This window comes from Xylona heveae (genome assembly GCF_001619985.1).
Source record: "Xylona heveae TC161 unplaced genomic scaffold L228scaffold_10, whole genome shotgun sequence".
In the NCBI taxonomy this organism is placed as follows: Eukaryota; Fungi; Ascomycota; class Xylonomycetes; order Xylonales; family Xylonaceae; genus Xylona; species Xylona heveae.
Window position 1 is genome coordinate 1,011,260 of NW_017264202.1, and position 12,375 is coordinate 1,023,634.

Here is a 12,375-nt window from a genome sequence, read left to right on the forward strand (position 1 = left end):
GCCCTCGCTTTACCAGCTTCTTCAGCTCTGTCAACTATCTCTTTCATAATCAATTTCATTCTATCTTCTTTTCAGCCGCTATTCTAGTTCTCAGTTCTCTATTTCAAAATGGCCGATCAGCTCAAGGAAATCGCTGAGATCCCCCGCGACTTCCTCAGGGAAGGAACGCAATTTCTCCACCGGTGCACAAAGCGTATGATAATCTGAACCTCGTCAATTTGCACCTTTGGAAGACCATGCACTAACCTATTCATTTCGATGTCTAGCCGACAAGCGCGAGTTCATCAAGATTTCCCAGGCCGTGGGCGTCGGCTTCGTTGTGATGGGTACGATAGGATACTTTGTTAAGCTGAGTATGTCTACACGATATGATTTCTTCCTCGTGGAAGAGCTTCTCATCCCTTTCAAGTATGCTAATGCTATGCCAGTCCACATCCCCGTTAACAACATTCTCGTCGGCGGAGCTTAATCAGAGCAGAAGTACAAATACAACATTTTGAAATTCCAAAACCAAGGCGAATGCTCTTTCATGTTCGATATGGGTAGCGTCGAACTTGTCACTTGCGGAAGCGGAGTATTCTTGTATTATAACACGTTGCATAATTCTATATCCCATCATGATAGTTCGTTGAAAAGAAGATACTGGTAGTCAAAAGGCTCAAACCATGAACAATTAAACAGAAATGGCTCATATCCAATCGTCAACTCAAAGTCATAGCCTAAACGGATGCTCCAACTCCCGTACCATGACCTGAGCGCTAAAAGCTACGAAGCAACGCTTTTTGCTGTCAAGATCAATAAAAATCATCTTCGCTGTCTTCATCATCCTCGTCCAAAACATGCGCCCTAGCCCATGAGCGAGTATGGACACCGCCGCTGGTCGGTCTAAAAGATTCGTCCTCGTTGTCCTGAAGCTTCGAGTCCAACCATGTTCCCATCTTGGGCTCAGCCTCGTCATCTTCCATTCCGTCATTCCAAGAGTGTAGGGTGCAGGTTCCCGATGCCATGCGCCAGCCATTCCATGAAGTCGCTACAGAGAGTCAGCTTACTGCTTGAAGCCACAAAAAAAATCAATGTTAGTAGTAGTGGCCTACCGGCAATAACAGGTGCGTACGGGTGCCAGCTTGCATCTCGAACGCATGTTTTCCAGGCGCCAGAACCATGGCGAGATCGTAATCGCTCGCCCTTGGCCGTCCGCGTAGCTTCATTGACGTCAATTTTGCCAGCCAAAGTCGCATCCATATTATAAACATAGACAGACCCGTCTTCACTTCCAGAATACACATAACGTGAGTCCGTGCTACCTGGCGGGGAGAAGTGGCATCTGATGAGCGTTTTGAGGACTCGGTGTCCTCGGAATGTAACAAGAGAGCCATCGCGTGGATGAGGTGTATAGTCGTCCTCTACATAAGGTTCAAATCGATAGTCGAAGCCTGTGCTATACTCTGTTGGATCAAAATTATCCAACTTGTCAGGGCTTGACATTTTTCGAAGATCCCAAAGTTTCATAGTCTGATCCTTCGAGTTGCTGAGCACATATCTGCCGTCTCCTTTACTGTCGACATAAGTAAGGCCTTCCGTATGACCAAGGAAGACACCAGCTCCGCGATTATCGCCCATACTTCGGCGGTCCCAGACTTTCAGCGTGGTATCGTCCGAGCCAGAGTACAGGATGTGTGGAGACGAGGAATCTCCAAAGCAAACAGCGTTCACATCATCGGCATGTCCACGGACTTTTAACACCGTTCTCCGACTCTCAATATCATATACGCGAACGGTCTGGTCAGATGTGCCTGCAACAATCTCTCGACCATCCCCAGAAAACCGAATGGACCATATCTAGATCACGTATTAGCTCCCATGCCAGTCATTGGGCTATGGAAAAGGAACCCACGCCAAAGCTTCCGAGAAAGTCACGATTATCGGAGAAGTCCAAATGCCACGGATCTCCAGTCTCTCCAGGGTCTGTAGGGGCGAGACACACAACGTTTCTTATTGAACTGTAGGCAAGTAGCTTGTTGTCTGGACTCAGAGAGGCATCGGTGATCGTCCATTGACCGGAAGGATAGAGCACGGTTTTGTAATACTTCCACCTATAAGGATTCGATGTGTCGTACATGCGCACTCTGAAATCTTGTGCGCATGAGAAAAAAAAGTTACCATCATCGGAAAACTGCCCAGAATAGCATCTGCTGCCATAGTGTATAATGGTGTCTGCTTTTGAAGAGGGTATCAAATCCTAGGAATATACTTCAGTCAGCCATCGTTAATTTGATCAGTACACAATCAAGGCGCGTACTTGAGAAATTAATCTATTGGTATCTCGCTGTCGCCCATTGTTTGCCAGCCCAAGCTCCCTCTGTAGCAGCCTACTAGCAACCTTGTTCCTTCGCCTCATCGTCCCGGAAAATGATTCGTTCCGGCCAAAAACTCCCGACATCATTAGGCCTCGCCCTGTATCGCTAGGGACCTTTGGATATTCGCCCTTGGCACCTCGGCGTGGACGTGGGTATCCGTAGCCTGTGAAGCCTTCATCTTCATCATCAGCCAGTAGCTGCCGTGCACCAGGGAGGTGCTGTGCCAGAATTCGGGCAAATGCAGCTTGCCCGCCTAGCAACTGCATGATTTGCGCTCGGGACACTGATTTTAAGGGATTCAGCAAGTGCGCTGAAATTAGGTCATCGACGGCTCTACCGTACCTTGAATCCTTCTTGGTCCAGCGCCGTCTTGCCCTACCCCTCGAGTCGCTCCAGTCTCCGTTTCTTCGCCACTCTCAATCAGATCATTATCGTCCCCTACTGCAAATTCAATGTGGACCTCGTGGTTTCCATCATCTGCATCTATATAGGTCAGAAAAGCGCATCGAAACTATTATGGAGATGACACAATCGTTGACTGGGTCAACTGACCATGATATTCATCGTCATCGTCATCGTCATCCAGATCATGGCTCTCATCATCTTCATCTTCGTCGTCTTCTTCTGTAGTTGGTACATAATCCATCTCATCATAGGAAGTATTTGACGCTTCTGTGTTATCTAATTCATCAACCCATATTGAGGGTTGATTGCTATCATCATTTGTTCCATTCCTGGATCGGGAGGCCATACGATCCTCCATGCTATCGGGAGAATAAATGCAGAAACTTGGCGCAGCTCGTAACCTGTCGCAATTTAGAAAATGAATTTTTATTGTTTTTAAGGAGGCGAAGGAGACGTTGAGCTCTTACAAACCCCTAGCTTGCCTGAGGTGGGTAGCTTTATCGATAGCCTAACTATGTGTAATCAATGACGGCGATAAATCGCGGGGTTAAGCACGATCGGACCACCGATTTTCGCGAGTCGACTGCTCCTTCATAAATCGACATGTTTATTGCCTAGAATTGAATTTGAAAACTTGTTAGAAGAGTTAAGGCGTAGTTGAAAATTTTCTACATGTTTGCGATTGCGTGGTGGACGCTCTTAATATATTTGCACACCTAGTTTGTCAAGTGCTATAGTTATAGCTATACTGCCCTTATAATTGGTACGAGTTGGAACAATCAGAGCGAGAACAATGAATTGAATTTGGACTTCCGACAACATGAATGGGGCAATACTGCCATTTGAAGGTCATTACGGCATTCTGGTACATTCTGAAGAATTAAAATATCAACGGACTGTATTTGCGTGTATGGTTTTTCCTTTTCTTTTTTTCACAGTGTTTTCCTACATTTCAGGGGTTTATCGGAAATGAACATTGCTCTTGACTGCATTACATTCTGTCAAAGACTGAAATATCTCATGGAAGGAATTGAACGAATCATCTTATTGCTGAATCTTGCCAATCAAAGAGATAAGTTCTAAATGATCACGTTTAGAGAATACCTAAGGTATGCTCATGGAGTTACGATAATGCGGGTGCAGCTTCTATCTACTCCGTAGACCTTCCGTCGTGAAAACTAGACGGCGCTCATTGTCGGGTCTCGGCAAAACTATGTTCCAGCTCGACGGCAATGATGCCACTCCCCACCATATCACAACCTCCTCTTCACATATCTAAAGCTTCGTTTCAGTCATCAAACAACGAAAATTGCTAGTTAGATCTGACAACGCTTCTGACGGTCATTAAGAGAGGCTAGGCCAATTGTATCTCTCATACCACGACCATTTCGCTACGCGCTTAAACAGCTGCCTGGAGATAGCGTATCAGATAACGCTTCCACTCCGCCATGCAGGCTATGCCAGATGCTCGTCAACAGACCTTCGAGGAGATCTACGGACCACCGGAGAACTTCCTCGAGATAGAGGTAATGCGATTTTGCCTCAAGCCGCTCATCCCACGAGCTGCATGCCTTATCATTTGCCCCAACTCTTGCGGAGACCTGATACCAATTGAGGGCACATTATTTCGCCACTCCTAAAATCTATTGCTTTCCAATTTGCTGATTGTAAGCTTTATGGCGCAGGTCAAGAACCCTCAAACACTGGGAACCGGGCGGAACATGTATACCACCTACGAGATCGAATGCCGGACCAATATTCCAGCCTTTAAGCTTCAGCACTCGAAAGTCCGCCGTCGGTATTCCGACTTTGAATATTTCCGCGATATTCTTGAGCGAGAGAGTGCACGTGTGACTATTCCACCTTTGCCGGGTAAGGTGTTCATGAATCGATTTTCGGACGATGTTATCCAGCACCGCATGGAGGGTCTGCAGGCCTTCCTTCGCATTGTCGTTGGACACCCGCTGCTACAGACGGGCAGCAAGGTGCTGGCTAGCTTTGTACAAGGTAAGTTCCTTCTCGAAATCTGCTATTCTATGTCGAACCTCAAAATCAATCTCCTTGCTTTGTATCGCATTGCATATCTCTCGCTTGTGAAGTCCATTCAGATGGCTAATGAGATATCTTACCCGTGCAACAGATCCGAATTGGGACAAGAACTCGTGGTAAACGGGAATATATATTGAAATATCTCCACCTCACAATCATCTCGGTGCCAACACAAATCATCATGGAAGGATTGTTGTGGGATTCAATACTCGCCGATCGCTCCAGCCAAATCGAAACCGAACGTGCTCCATTTTTTGCTCTGCTCTGCATCATACATTTGCGTTTTATTTAAGAATTTTTTTTTTTTTTTTTTGCAAAGCTCTTCCAGAATCGTTGCACTTCATATTGTTCATATAAGCCATTTACATACCATTTGCGCTCTGTACTTTGCGACTGCAATCCTTTTTCTTTCGCGCTCAGACCGTTCGCTCTGCTTTGGTGGCTTTCACCGGGGGCAAACCTTTGTTTTCTTCTCCTCCATCCAATTTCTGCATTGACCGTCTGAAAAGCCTGATTGTTTCCTTTGATGATACTCCCATCTGCACAGCACATTAGCGTCAGTTCAGAGAGATGGATGCAATTTCACATTATACAATTGACTTTCAGATTCTTCTTTCATTATATTTCATTCCTCTTTCATGTGATCAGTGGCCGTCTTGAACATCCGTATTATTGAACGTCTATTGAACGTATTTTCGTTTCACAATTTCCATGAAAAGCACTGCATGCATACATACTGTTGTCGGAGGGTCAGAATCGTCAAATAGTGTGGTCCTCGGGCACATCACTTCCGGAAAACCACCTTGATTGTCTTCAGACTAACCTCTCACCGTGACCAAGAATGCATGAAACTACTACTCAAAAATTGCTGATACATGTGAGGTGAGCGTGGTTACAATTCCTTTAGAGTACAGATGACGAGGAATATAGTACAGAAATTACCAAATTTTGAGCGCAGAAATGTGCAAGTGATGGTCCTGATCTAACCCAACTGCAGAATCAATAAGACCAAAGGCATCTGACGGATGACCTTTTCCACCAAACTCCATATATGAGGGAAAAACTTTATCTTGTCGCGAGAAATATTTTATACAAATGCAATGACAACGAGAGGAAACGGAGTGGCGAATAATTCTCGGAGGACGGTATCAGGGGATGTCCTGCCAGCAGGCGGAGAAAACTTGGAGGAGCCTAGAAACTGCCATCGACCATAGCTTTTGAGGATGACCACGCGTCATCAAAGCGGCGGACTATGAACGAGCTCCGACGTCGATTGCCGGGCCGGTGCAAAAAAGTAGGGAGAGGAGGTCGAACGGTTGTACAAGGAGCAGAGGGGACTAGCGGGAACGGAAGTCAAAATCTTTGCTGTGGCAGAACACAGTCGTTCACTCGGCATCGAAGACACGTAAAATGACCTCGTACATGCCGAACATTATAGCCGCGCTAGGGACGACTCGCAGAAGATGAGGGGTCAGGCCGCCATACATGGAGACGAGACCCTCTTCCTTCCATATGAGTCGGAAGCATTGAATTAAGCCGGTGTATTTGAGTTGACCGTTTTCAGTGGGGGCTTGCCGTAAGCGGGTACGGACGACCTAGTGAGAAAATGGCAATCAGCCTTGAATACTCAAATGACACGAGATGTCTCTGAATGCCTCAAAGTGAAAAGTATGACTTACCTCGTGTGGATAGGTAATGATGGCAGCAAAGAACTTGGCACTGCCGGCGGCGCCAATCTTGCCTATCCAGTCGACGGCATGGTCCCAATTCGTCTTGCTTTTGCCGGAAGCAAGCATCCTAGCCTCCCTTCGAGCAAGGAACATTTTCATTTGCTCATACAGTACCCATTGCAGCGTACTCTCAGATACACCAAGATAACTAGCGCTCAGCCCCTTGTACAAGCCACGAATGCCTTCCTTCCGTAAGACCTGCATTGTGCAGTCAAGGGAATTCTTATACTGTCGGTTAAGATGCGATCCGGACTTCTCGGCATGCGATTTGTCGAGCTGTAATCGCGTCTTGACAAGCCAAATTGGGTTTGTTGCCGTGCTGGTCACGATTCCTGCCGTGGCTGCCGCGCAGAGGTGCACCCATGCAGCTTCTTGGCCATGATTGAAATAATCGCTGATGACCCGCTTGCCATTGCCATAAGTGTAGAAGTTGATAGCCCTCGCAGGCACGACGCCAGTGAGATTGGGGCCTAGACCCTTGAAGAGTGCACGCCAGCCTTCAATGCGGTGAATGGAGAAGAGGATCTGGAACGTCTCTTGGAAATGGAGAGCTGCACTCCGTGGCAGCGATAGCGCAGATGGAGGAGGGATCTTGCGTGCGGCACGGGTGGCAGCGAGCTGTGATTGATAGAAATCGGACTGAAGACGAGTTTTGAGGACGTCCAAGGGAGACGTAAGTACTGCTGCAGTCATTCCGCCAAGACTAGAGCAGGGGCCTGGTCAGCATATCCCTAAACAAGAGACTGGGCATACAACGCAAGTTCCACAAGAAAGCCGGAAATGCTGGGACTTGCATTGATGCCTTGCACGTACCCTCCAGCTACGAAATGGGCCCAGGACTTTGCCACGGGGGCAGAAGACTCCTCCTTCGTTACCGGCGGTCTGCCGGTAAGAGTGTCGGCTGGCAATACATCTCCGGTCTCACGGGACTGTGGGAGAGGACTTGGTCGAAACGACGTCCGGTGGTCATGGTGCGTTGGCGCCTGCGCCTGCACTTGGGTGCCGGAGGCCGTGGGAAATGTCATGTACGATAGTCAAACCTGGCCGACGACAATAAAATAACAGAGTGTATTAATTATTCATCGGACGAATAAGCTTCGACTAGAAAATACAAGGCAAGTATCCTTGGAGTTGGAGCGCTGATAACAATTGGACGAGAAATGATGTGTAGAGAAGGGATGGATCAACGATGATGTTGGCAATGAATTTTGTTCGAATCTCCAAGATTCGGGGCTAAGCGGAATATCGGCGGTCCCGAACGGCCGATGGTGCTGCTCTCGCCCGTAGCCTTTCAAACGCCTCGTTTGCCTCGTTTCTTCGGTCTTCCCCATTGTTCGGGTAATCTTCGGTTCATCGTCGGTTCACTTTTTGGTCCAATTGTGGGGGACCGTCCTCCGCCATAGTTATGTTTTACAGCACGTACCGGAGTAATTCGTTACAGCAACATGAGTTCTGCTGTTCTCGACCATTCATCCAATCGTGCCAATAGAACTTCTTGTCATTGTAGGAATCGCCTAGATCATACCGGTGCGATGTGCAGATTGTCGATATGAGGAAAATCTCGACGGTGATTTAATTCTGAGTGAGGTGAAAGGAGAGCCTAGTGTTACCTTTCATCCGGCCAGGAGAGGACGGTAAAACTTCGGTTCACTGCTTAATTGATCTCTCCATTCACAAGAGGATATTCATGCATGTAAATGTTCTGCAGTACATTTGGGGTATGAGAAGTTGATCATTTGCCTTTTGGATCGCCCTGTTGCCTCGCATTAGTCGCATTAACCCTGTCGTTGCCTTCCCGTTGCCTTTCTGTTGCCTTTCTGTTGCCTTCCCGTTGCCTTTCTGTTGCCTTCCCGTTGCCTTTCTGTTGCCTTTCTGTTGCCTTCCCGTTGCCTTTCTGTTGCCTTCCCGTTGCCTTCCCGTTGCCTTTCTGTTGCCTCCCCGTTGCCTTTCTGTTGCCTCGTTGCCTCGTCGCCTCACTGTTTGCCTCGCTCTGGCCTTTCCGTTGCCTTCCTGTTGCCTTTCCGTTGCCTCGCCTTCCTCCTTGGAAGTTGAACACCCTGACCGTCGATCCCATCCCGTGCTACAACTAAACACGGTCTAGTCAAGTATCCCAGTATCATACGCATGGAAACACATGGGAAATACATGCACCCCCGCTGTATTCAAAGTGGTTGTACCTCTTGTAGAAATTATTTGGTAATGCGAGGTCAATTCCAACGAAAAGATAAAAAAAAGCACGACGAGGCTAAGAGCAAGGCAAACGCGAGGCAACGAGGCAACGAGGCAACGAGGCAACGGGAAGGCAACGACAGGGTTAATGCGACTAATGCGAGGCAACAGGGCGATCGAAAAGGCAACAGGAAGGCAACGGGAAGGCAACAGGAAGGCAACGGGAAGGCAAACTGCGGGGCGACGAGGCAACGAGGCAACAGAAAGGCAACAGAAAGGCAACAGGAAGGCAAACTGCGGGGCGACGAGGCGACGAGGCGACGGAAAGGCAATCATTCAGGCCAGCGGCAAGGCACAGGGGCAAGGGCCTGGTCAAGCCAGGGAGGAAGGCCGCAAGGCAATAGTGAGGCTATCATTGAGGCAAACAACGAGGCAAACGAGGCTTGCAGCATGTAAAACAATCGATGCACTGAACGAGCCAATAGGCAGATCATATTATACCTCCCATACTGTCGGAAAAATCACGGCGAGTTAATACTTGTATCAATGACGATGCGCAAACCCGTCACGTCAGACTGTGTCACAACTGGACATGCCGCTTCCCCGATGCATGCAGAGCTGGGAAGAGACCTGATATTCAGCGTAACTTCCCCACTGCGGGATAATCTCCGGCTTAAACCTGGTATACGGGGAAACTACGGGAAGACTTCGGTAAGATAACTGACCACTAGAAATGAGGTAGTCACTTGCACCGATTCTGAGCTGTATTCTGTACTGCAGGAAAGCGGTCTTTGAAGATCGTTGACGGAATTATCAAGATCTGGCACGAAGTAGCTGCAACTCACCTTATAGCGGCATCCTCGGCGACTTTTCATGCGCATGTTGGCTCTTCGGTGGCCCTAATAATAGAGTCTTTCCGAGATGGACCGAATGACTGAGGGTGGAAAGGACCTTGAAGGCCATATACGTTGGGAATGGATCATGAGACGATATTAGCGGCAATTGCTCCGCTGTGCTTTGTGAGCAGGCTTAGAGAATACAGAATTGACCTACAGATCCCGTACTTCTCATGGAACATCCAACCCGATTCAGGCTCATTTTACAAGTTTAATGTGATCATAGCGGAGTTCCCCAATGGTAGTAGGGAAGGTGGCTCAGCTAGCCTCATAAGAGCATCGCAGGGTTGCTGTAACGCCACTTCAATTCGCTGAAGTAGAAGAGAAGGTATGGTTCAGACGCAATTTATCTCGGACGAGAAAGGGAGGCAGAACGAAGACTCAAATGCAGATACGATGTGATAGGATATTTTCTTTTTTGAGTATAACACGGCGTTTCAAACGATCAGCACACAGCGAATGGGCGTTGGATCAAAGATTATGGACGGACGGATCGAATGGCTTGACATGAACGTAGCATGTAGTCACCACAGAAGAAATCGAAATGGTCAAATGTTTGGACAGCAGACATTGATATCATGGATAACATTTTAGAAAGTACAGATGGGCTGCACCGGCTGAACCACCAAGCGTAGCGACGCCTTTGTCCTCCATTCGTCTAACAATCTGCCTCTTGTAAGCTTAAATCACCAAACTCGTTATCTGGCGACAGCACATACAGGAAACCGCTCGATCACAATCCACTGATCCGTCCCTTAGATGTGGGTGTCGTACGCGATGGGGGCAATGCTCTCGGGGAGGTTGTCCTGGGTGCTGACCGTCCGGGCGTCCCGAGGCATAGCAGGCTGTCTCTTGAGGAAAAGGTGGGTGCCATCAGCCTTGGCCTTTCTCTTGGCCTCGGCGTTGGACTTGACACGCTTCAGGAAGTCCTCTCGCGAACGGGAAAGCGAGATGTGCTCAATGCGGACATTGACACGCTTCTCGATGTAGCGGTTGCCGACCCGCTTGTAGATGATAACGCCGACGGAGCTCTTCGTGACGTTGTAGATGACACCAGTCTTGCCGTGGTAGATCTTGTGGGGCATACTGCAAACCGATCAGTTCCTTGCTCTTTTAACAAACATTCCGCAGTGCTTTTGTTCTCGTCCATCTCAAGAACGTTTCGTATGCGGAAAAGTCGTATGGGAAAACTAACCCCTTCTGGACGGCACCGTTGACCTTGATGTCGACAATGTCACCGACCCTATCGAAATTATCAGCTCCCTGATTCTCTCCAAAGCGCCTCCCTAACGTCGATCGCGTACTTGTATTGTCTCAGGTAGGTCGAGAGCTTGATGTAGCCCTTCTTCTTGAAGTCGCGCGAGAAGGCATGCTGTCGAAACGTCAACCTTCAAAATCCTAGCAAATCCAGCGCATTTATTGCATACCCGAGTACCGGCTCTGAGACCCGCGGAGTGACCCATTGCGACGATGTTCGAGGGGTTGTCGGCGTTGTCGTCGCTGTCGTCGGTTGGAGATAATCGATTGTGTGAATGTTGGATTTCGACTCGCAAAGCCGCTTAGCGAGATGTGAGCCCTACAAATGCCAAGACTCGCTTAGGGGAAGACTGTCGAAATTTCGCTCCCACATCGCGAACTCCCTTGTCTTAGCGAATTCGATGCTAGGACGACCATCAACCGTCAACGCCAACGACGACAACTCGGCCATTTGCGACTTTTGATCGCAGGAACGGACAGCAAAGATGGCCCCGTACGTTACTTTTGCAAAAAAAGCATCATTGCAATCACATTCTAATATCTATAATATAGGCGTTCTTACTCCAAGACCTACAAGGTCCCCCGTCGTCGTAAGTTCATCTTTGGGAATCTTTCATGTCTGCGATGAAAAACTAATTTCGCCCATAGCCTTCGAGTCGGCGCGTCTGTCAGTAGCCCCCGACCACTGAGCACGAGCTTGCTCTGCTTACGTCGCTGGACTCAACTAATCGAATAATAGTGACTCCGAGTTGAAGATCGTCGGCGAGTATGGTCTCCGCAACAAGCGTGAGGTCTGGCGTGTCCAGCTCACTCTCTCCAAGATCCGTCGTGCTGCCCGGTATGAGATTTCGATCCCCGTGGAAATATATGATCGCATTAGCTGACTGGGATCATAGTCAGCTGCTCACCATGGATGAGAAGGACCCCAAGCGTTTGTTCGAGGGTAACGCTCTGATTCGCCGTCTCGTCCGTGTCGGTGTTCTCGACGAGTCCCGCATGAAGCTCGATTACGTCTTGGCCCTTAAGGTTGAGGACTTTTTGGAGCGTCGCCTCCAGACCTGTGTCTACAAGCTCGGCCTCGCCAAGTCGATCCATCACGCCCGTGTTCTTATCAGACAGAGACACATCCGGTACGGCGCATTAACCATTTCCTGCGTGAGAATCATATACTAACTTACGCTTTTTCAACAGCGTTGGCAAGCAGATTGTGAACGTTCCTTCGTTCATTGTCCGTCTCGACTCCCAGAAGCACATTGACTTCGCTCTTAACTCTCCCTTCGGTGGTGGCCGCCCTGGTCGTGTCCGGAGAAAGAAGGCCAAGGCTGCTGAGCAGAAGGACGAGGGTGGTGACGAAGAGGAGGAGGAGTAGATCACTCGCCCTTGCTTCACCACAGCGAAAGCGGACGAGCATTTACTGTCTCTTTAGTCCTAGGATATGTAATTCAGCCGTCCACAAAAATTTCGAAGTTTCCTTGCTCAAGTTTTTCTCATGATGGTGCTTGCTTATTGATA

General features: G+C 48.5%; 7 protein-coding genes across 7 annotated transcripts; 3 read left to right on the top strand and 4 right to left on the bottom strand.

Annotated features, from left to right (window-relative positions):
* Window positions 1–108: 108 nt before the first annotated feature.
* L228DRAFT_213759 (protein translocation complex subunit SSS1) lies at window positions 109–469 on the top strand (the record flags this gene model as incomplete). Its single annotated transcript, XM_018330003.1, has 3 exons — window positions 109–193; window positions 267–353; window positions 429–469. 3 exons carry the CDS (start codon window positions 109–111, stop codon window positions 467–469), a joined length of 213 nt encoding a protein of 70 aa, XP_018186036.1.
* A 325-nt stretch (window positions 470–794) lies between these two features.
* L228DRAFT_233113 (WD40 repeat-like protein) lies at window positions 795–2,789 on the bottom strand (the record flags this gene model as incomplete). Its single annotated transcript, XM_018330621.1, has 4 exons — window positions 2,300–2,789; window positions 1,895–2,239; window positions 1,095–1,839; window positions 795–1,030 (listed from the first exon to the last, which is right to left on the bottom strand). The coding sequence occupies exons 1-4, from the start codon at window positions 2,621–2,623 to the stop codon at window positions 795–797; spliced, it is 1,650 nt and encodes a 549-aa protein (XP_018186037.1). The 5' UTR covers window positions 2,624–2,789.
* L228DRAFT_250184 (hypothetical protein) lies at window positions 2,755–3,194 on the bottom strand. The gene has a single exon (XM_018333259.1). It carries the CDS (start codon window positions 3,118–3,120, stop codon window positions 2,872–2,874), a length of 249 nt encoding a protein of 82 aa, XP_018186038.1. The 5' UTR covers window positions 3,121–3,194; the 3' UTR covers window positions 2,755–2,871.
* Window positions 3,195–4,040: 846 nt separating this feature from the next.
* Window positions 4,041–5,124, top strand: L228DRAFT_250185 (Phox-like protein). The gene is made up of 3 exons (XM_018333260.1): window positions 4,041–4,288; window positions 4,448–4,769; window positions 4,903–5,124. The coding sequence occupies exons 1-3, from the start codon at window positions 4,211–4,213 to the stop codon at window positions 4,929–4,931; spliced, it is 429 nt and encodes a 142-aa protein (XP_018186039.1). The 5' UTR covers window positions 4,041–4,210; the 3' UTR covers window positions 4,932–5,124.
* A 1,072-nt stretch (window positions 5,125–6,196) lies between these two features.
* Window positions 6,197–7,566, bottom strand: L228DRAFT_213822 (mitochondrial carrier; the record flags this gene model as incomplete). The annotated part of the gene is made up of 3 exons (XM_018330008.1): window positions 6,197–6,406; window positions 6,491–7,244; window positions 7,355–7,566. The coding sequence occupies 3 exons, from the start codon at window positions 7,564–7,566 to the stop codon at window positions 6,197–6,199; spliced, it is 1,176 nt and encodes a 391-aa protein (XP_018186040.1).
* Window positions 7,567–10,001: 2,435 nt separating this feature from the next.
* On the bottom strand, window positions 10,002–11,120 carry L228DRAFT_250188 (hypothetical protein). The gene is made up of 3 exons (XM_018333261.1): window positions 10,802–11,120; window positions 10,326–10,692; window positions 10,002–10,272 (listed from the first exon to the last, which is right to left on the bottom strand). Exon 2 carries the CDS (start codon window positions 10,689–10,691, stop codon window positions 10,362–10,364), a length of 330 nt encoding a protein of 109 aa, XP_018186041.1. The 5' UTR covers window position 10,692; window positions 10,802–11,120; the 3' UTR covers window positions 10,002–10,272; window positions 10,326–10,361.
* A 228-nt stretch (window positions 11,121–11,348) lies between these two features.
* Window positions 11,349–12,232, top strand: L228DRAFT_254093 (40S ribosomal protein S9; the record flags this gene model as incomplete). Its single annotated transcript, XM_018333805.1, has 6 exons — window positions 11,349–11,356; window positions 11,416–11,453; window positions 11,512–11,530; window positions 11,603–11,701; window positions 11,760–11,993; window positions 12,055–12,232. 6 exons carry the CDS (start codon window positions 11,349–11,351, stop codon window positions 12,230–12,232), a joined length of 576 nt encoding a protein of 191 aa, XP_018186042.1.
* Window positions 12,233–12,375: the final 143 nt, after the last annotated feature.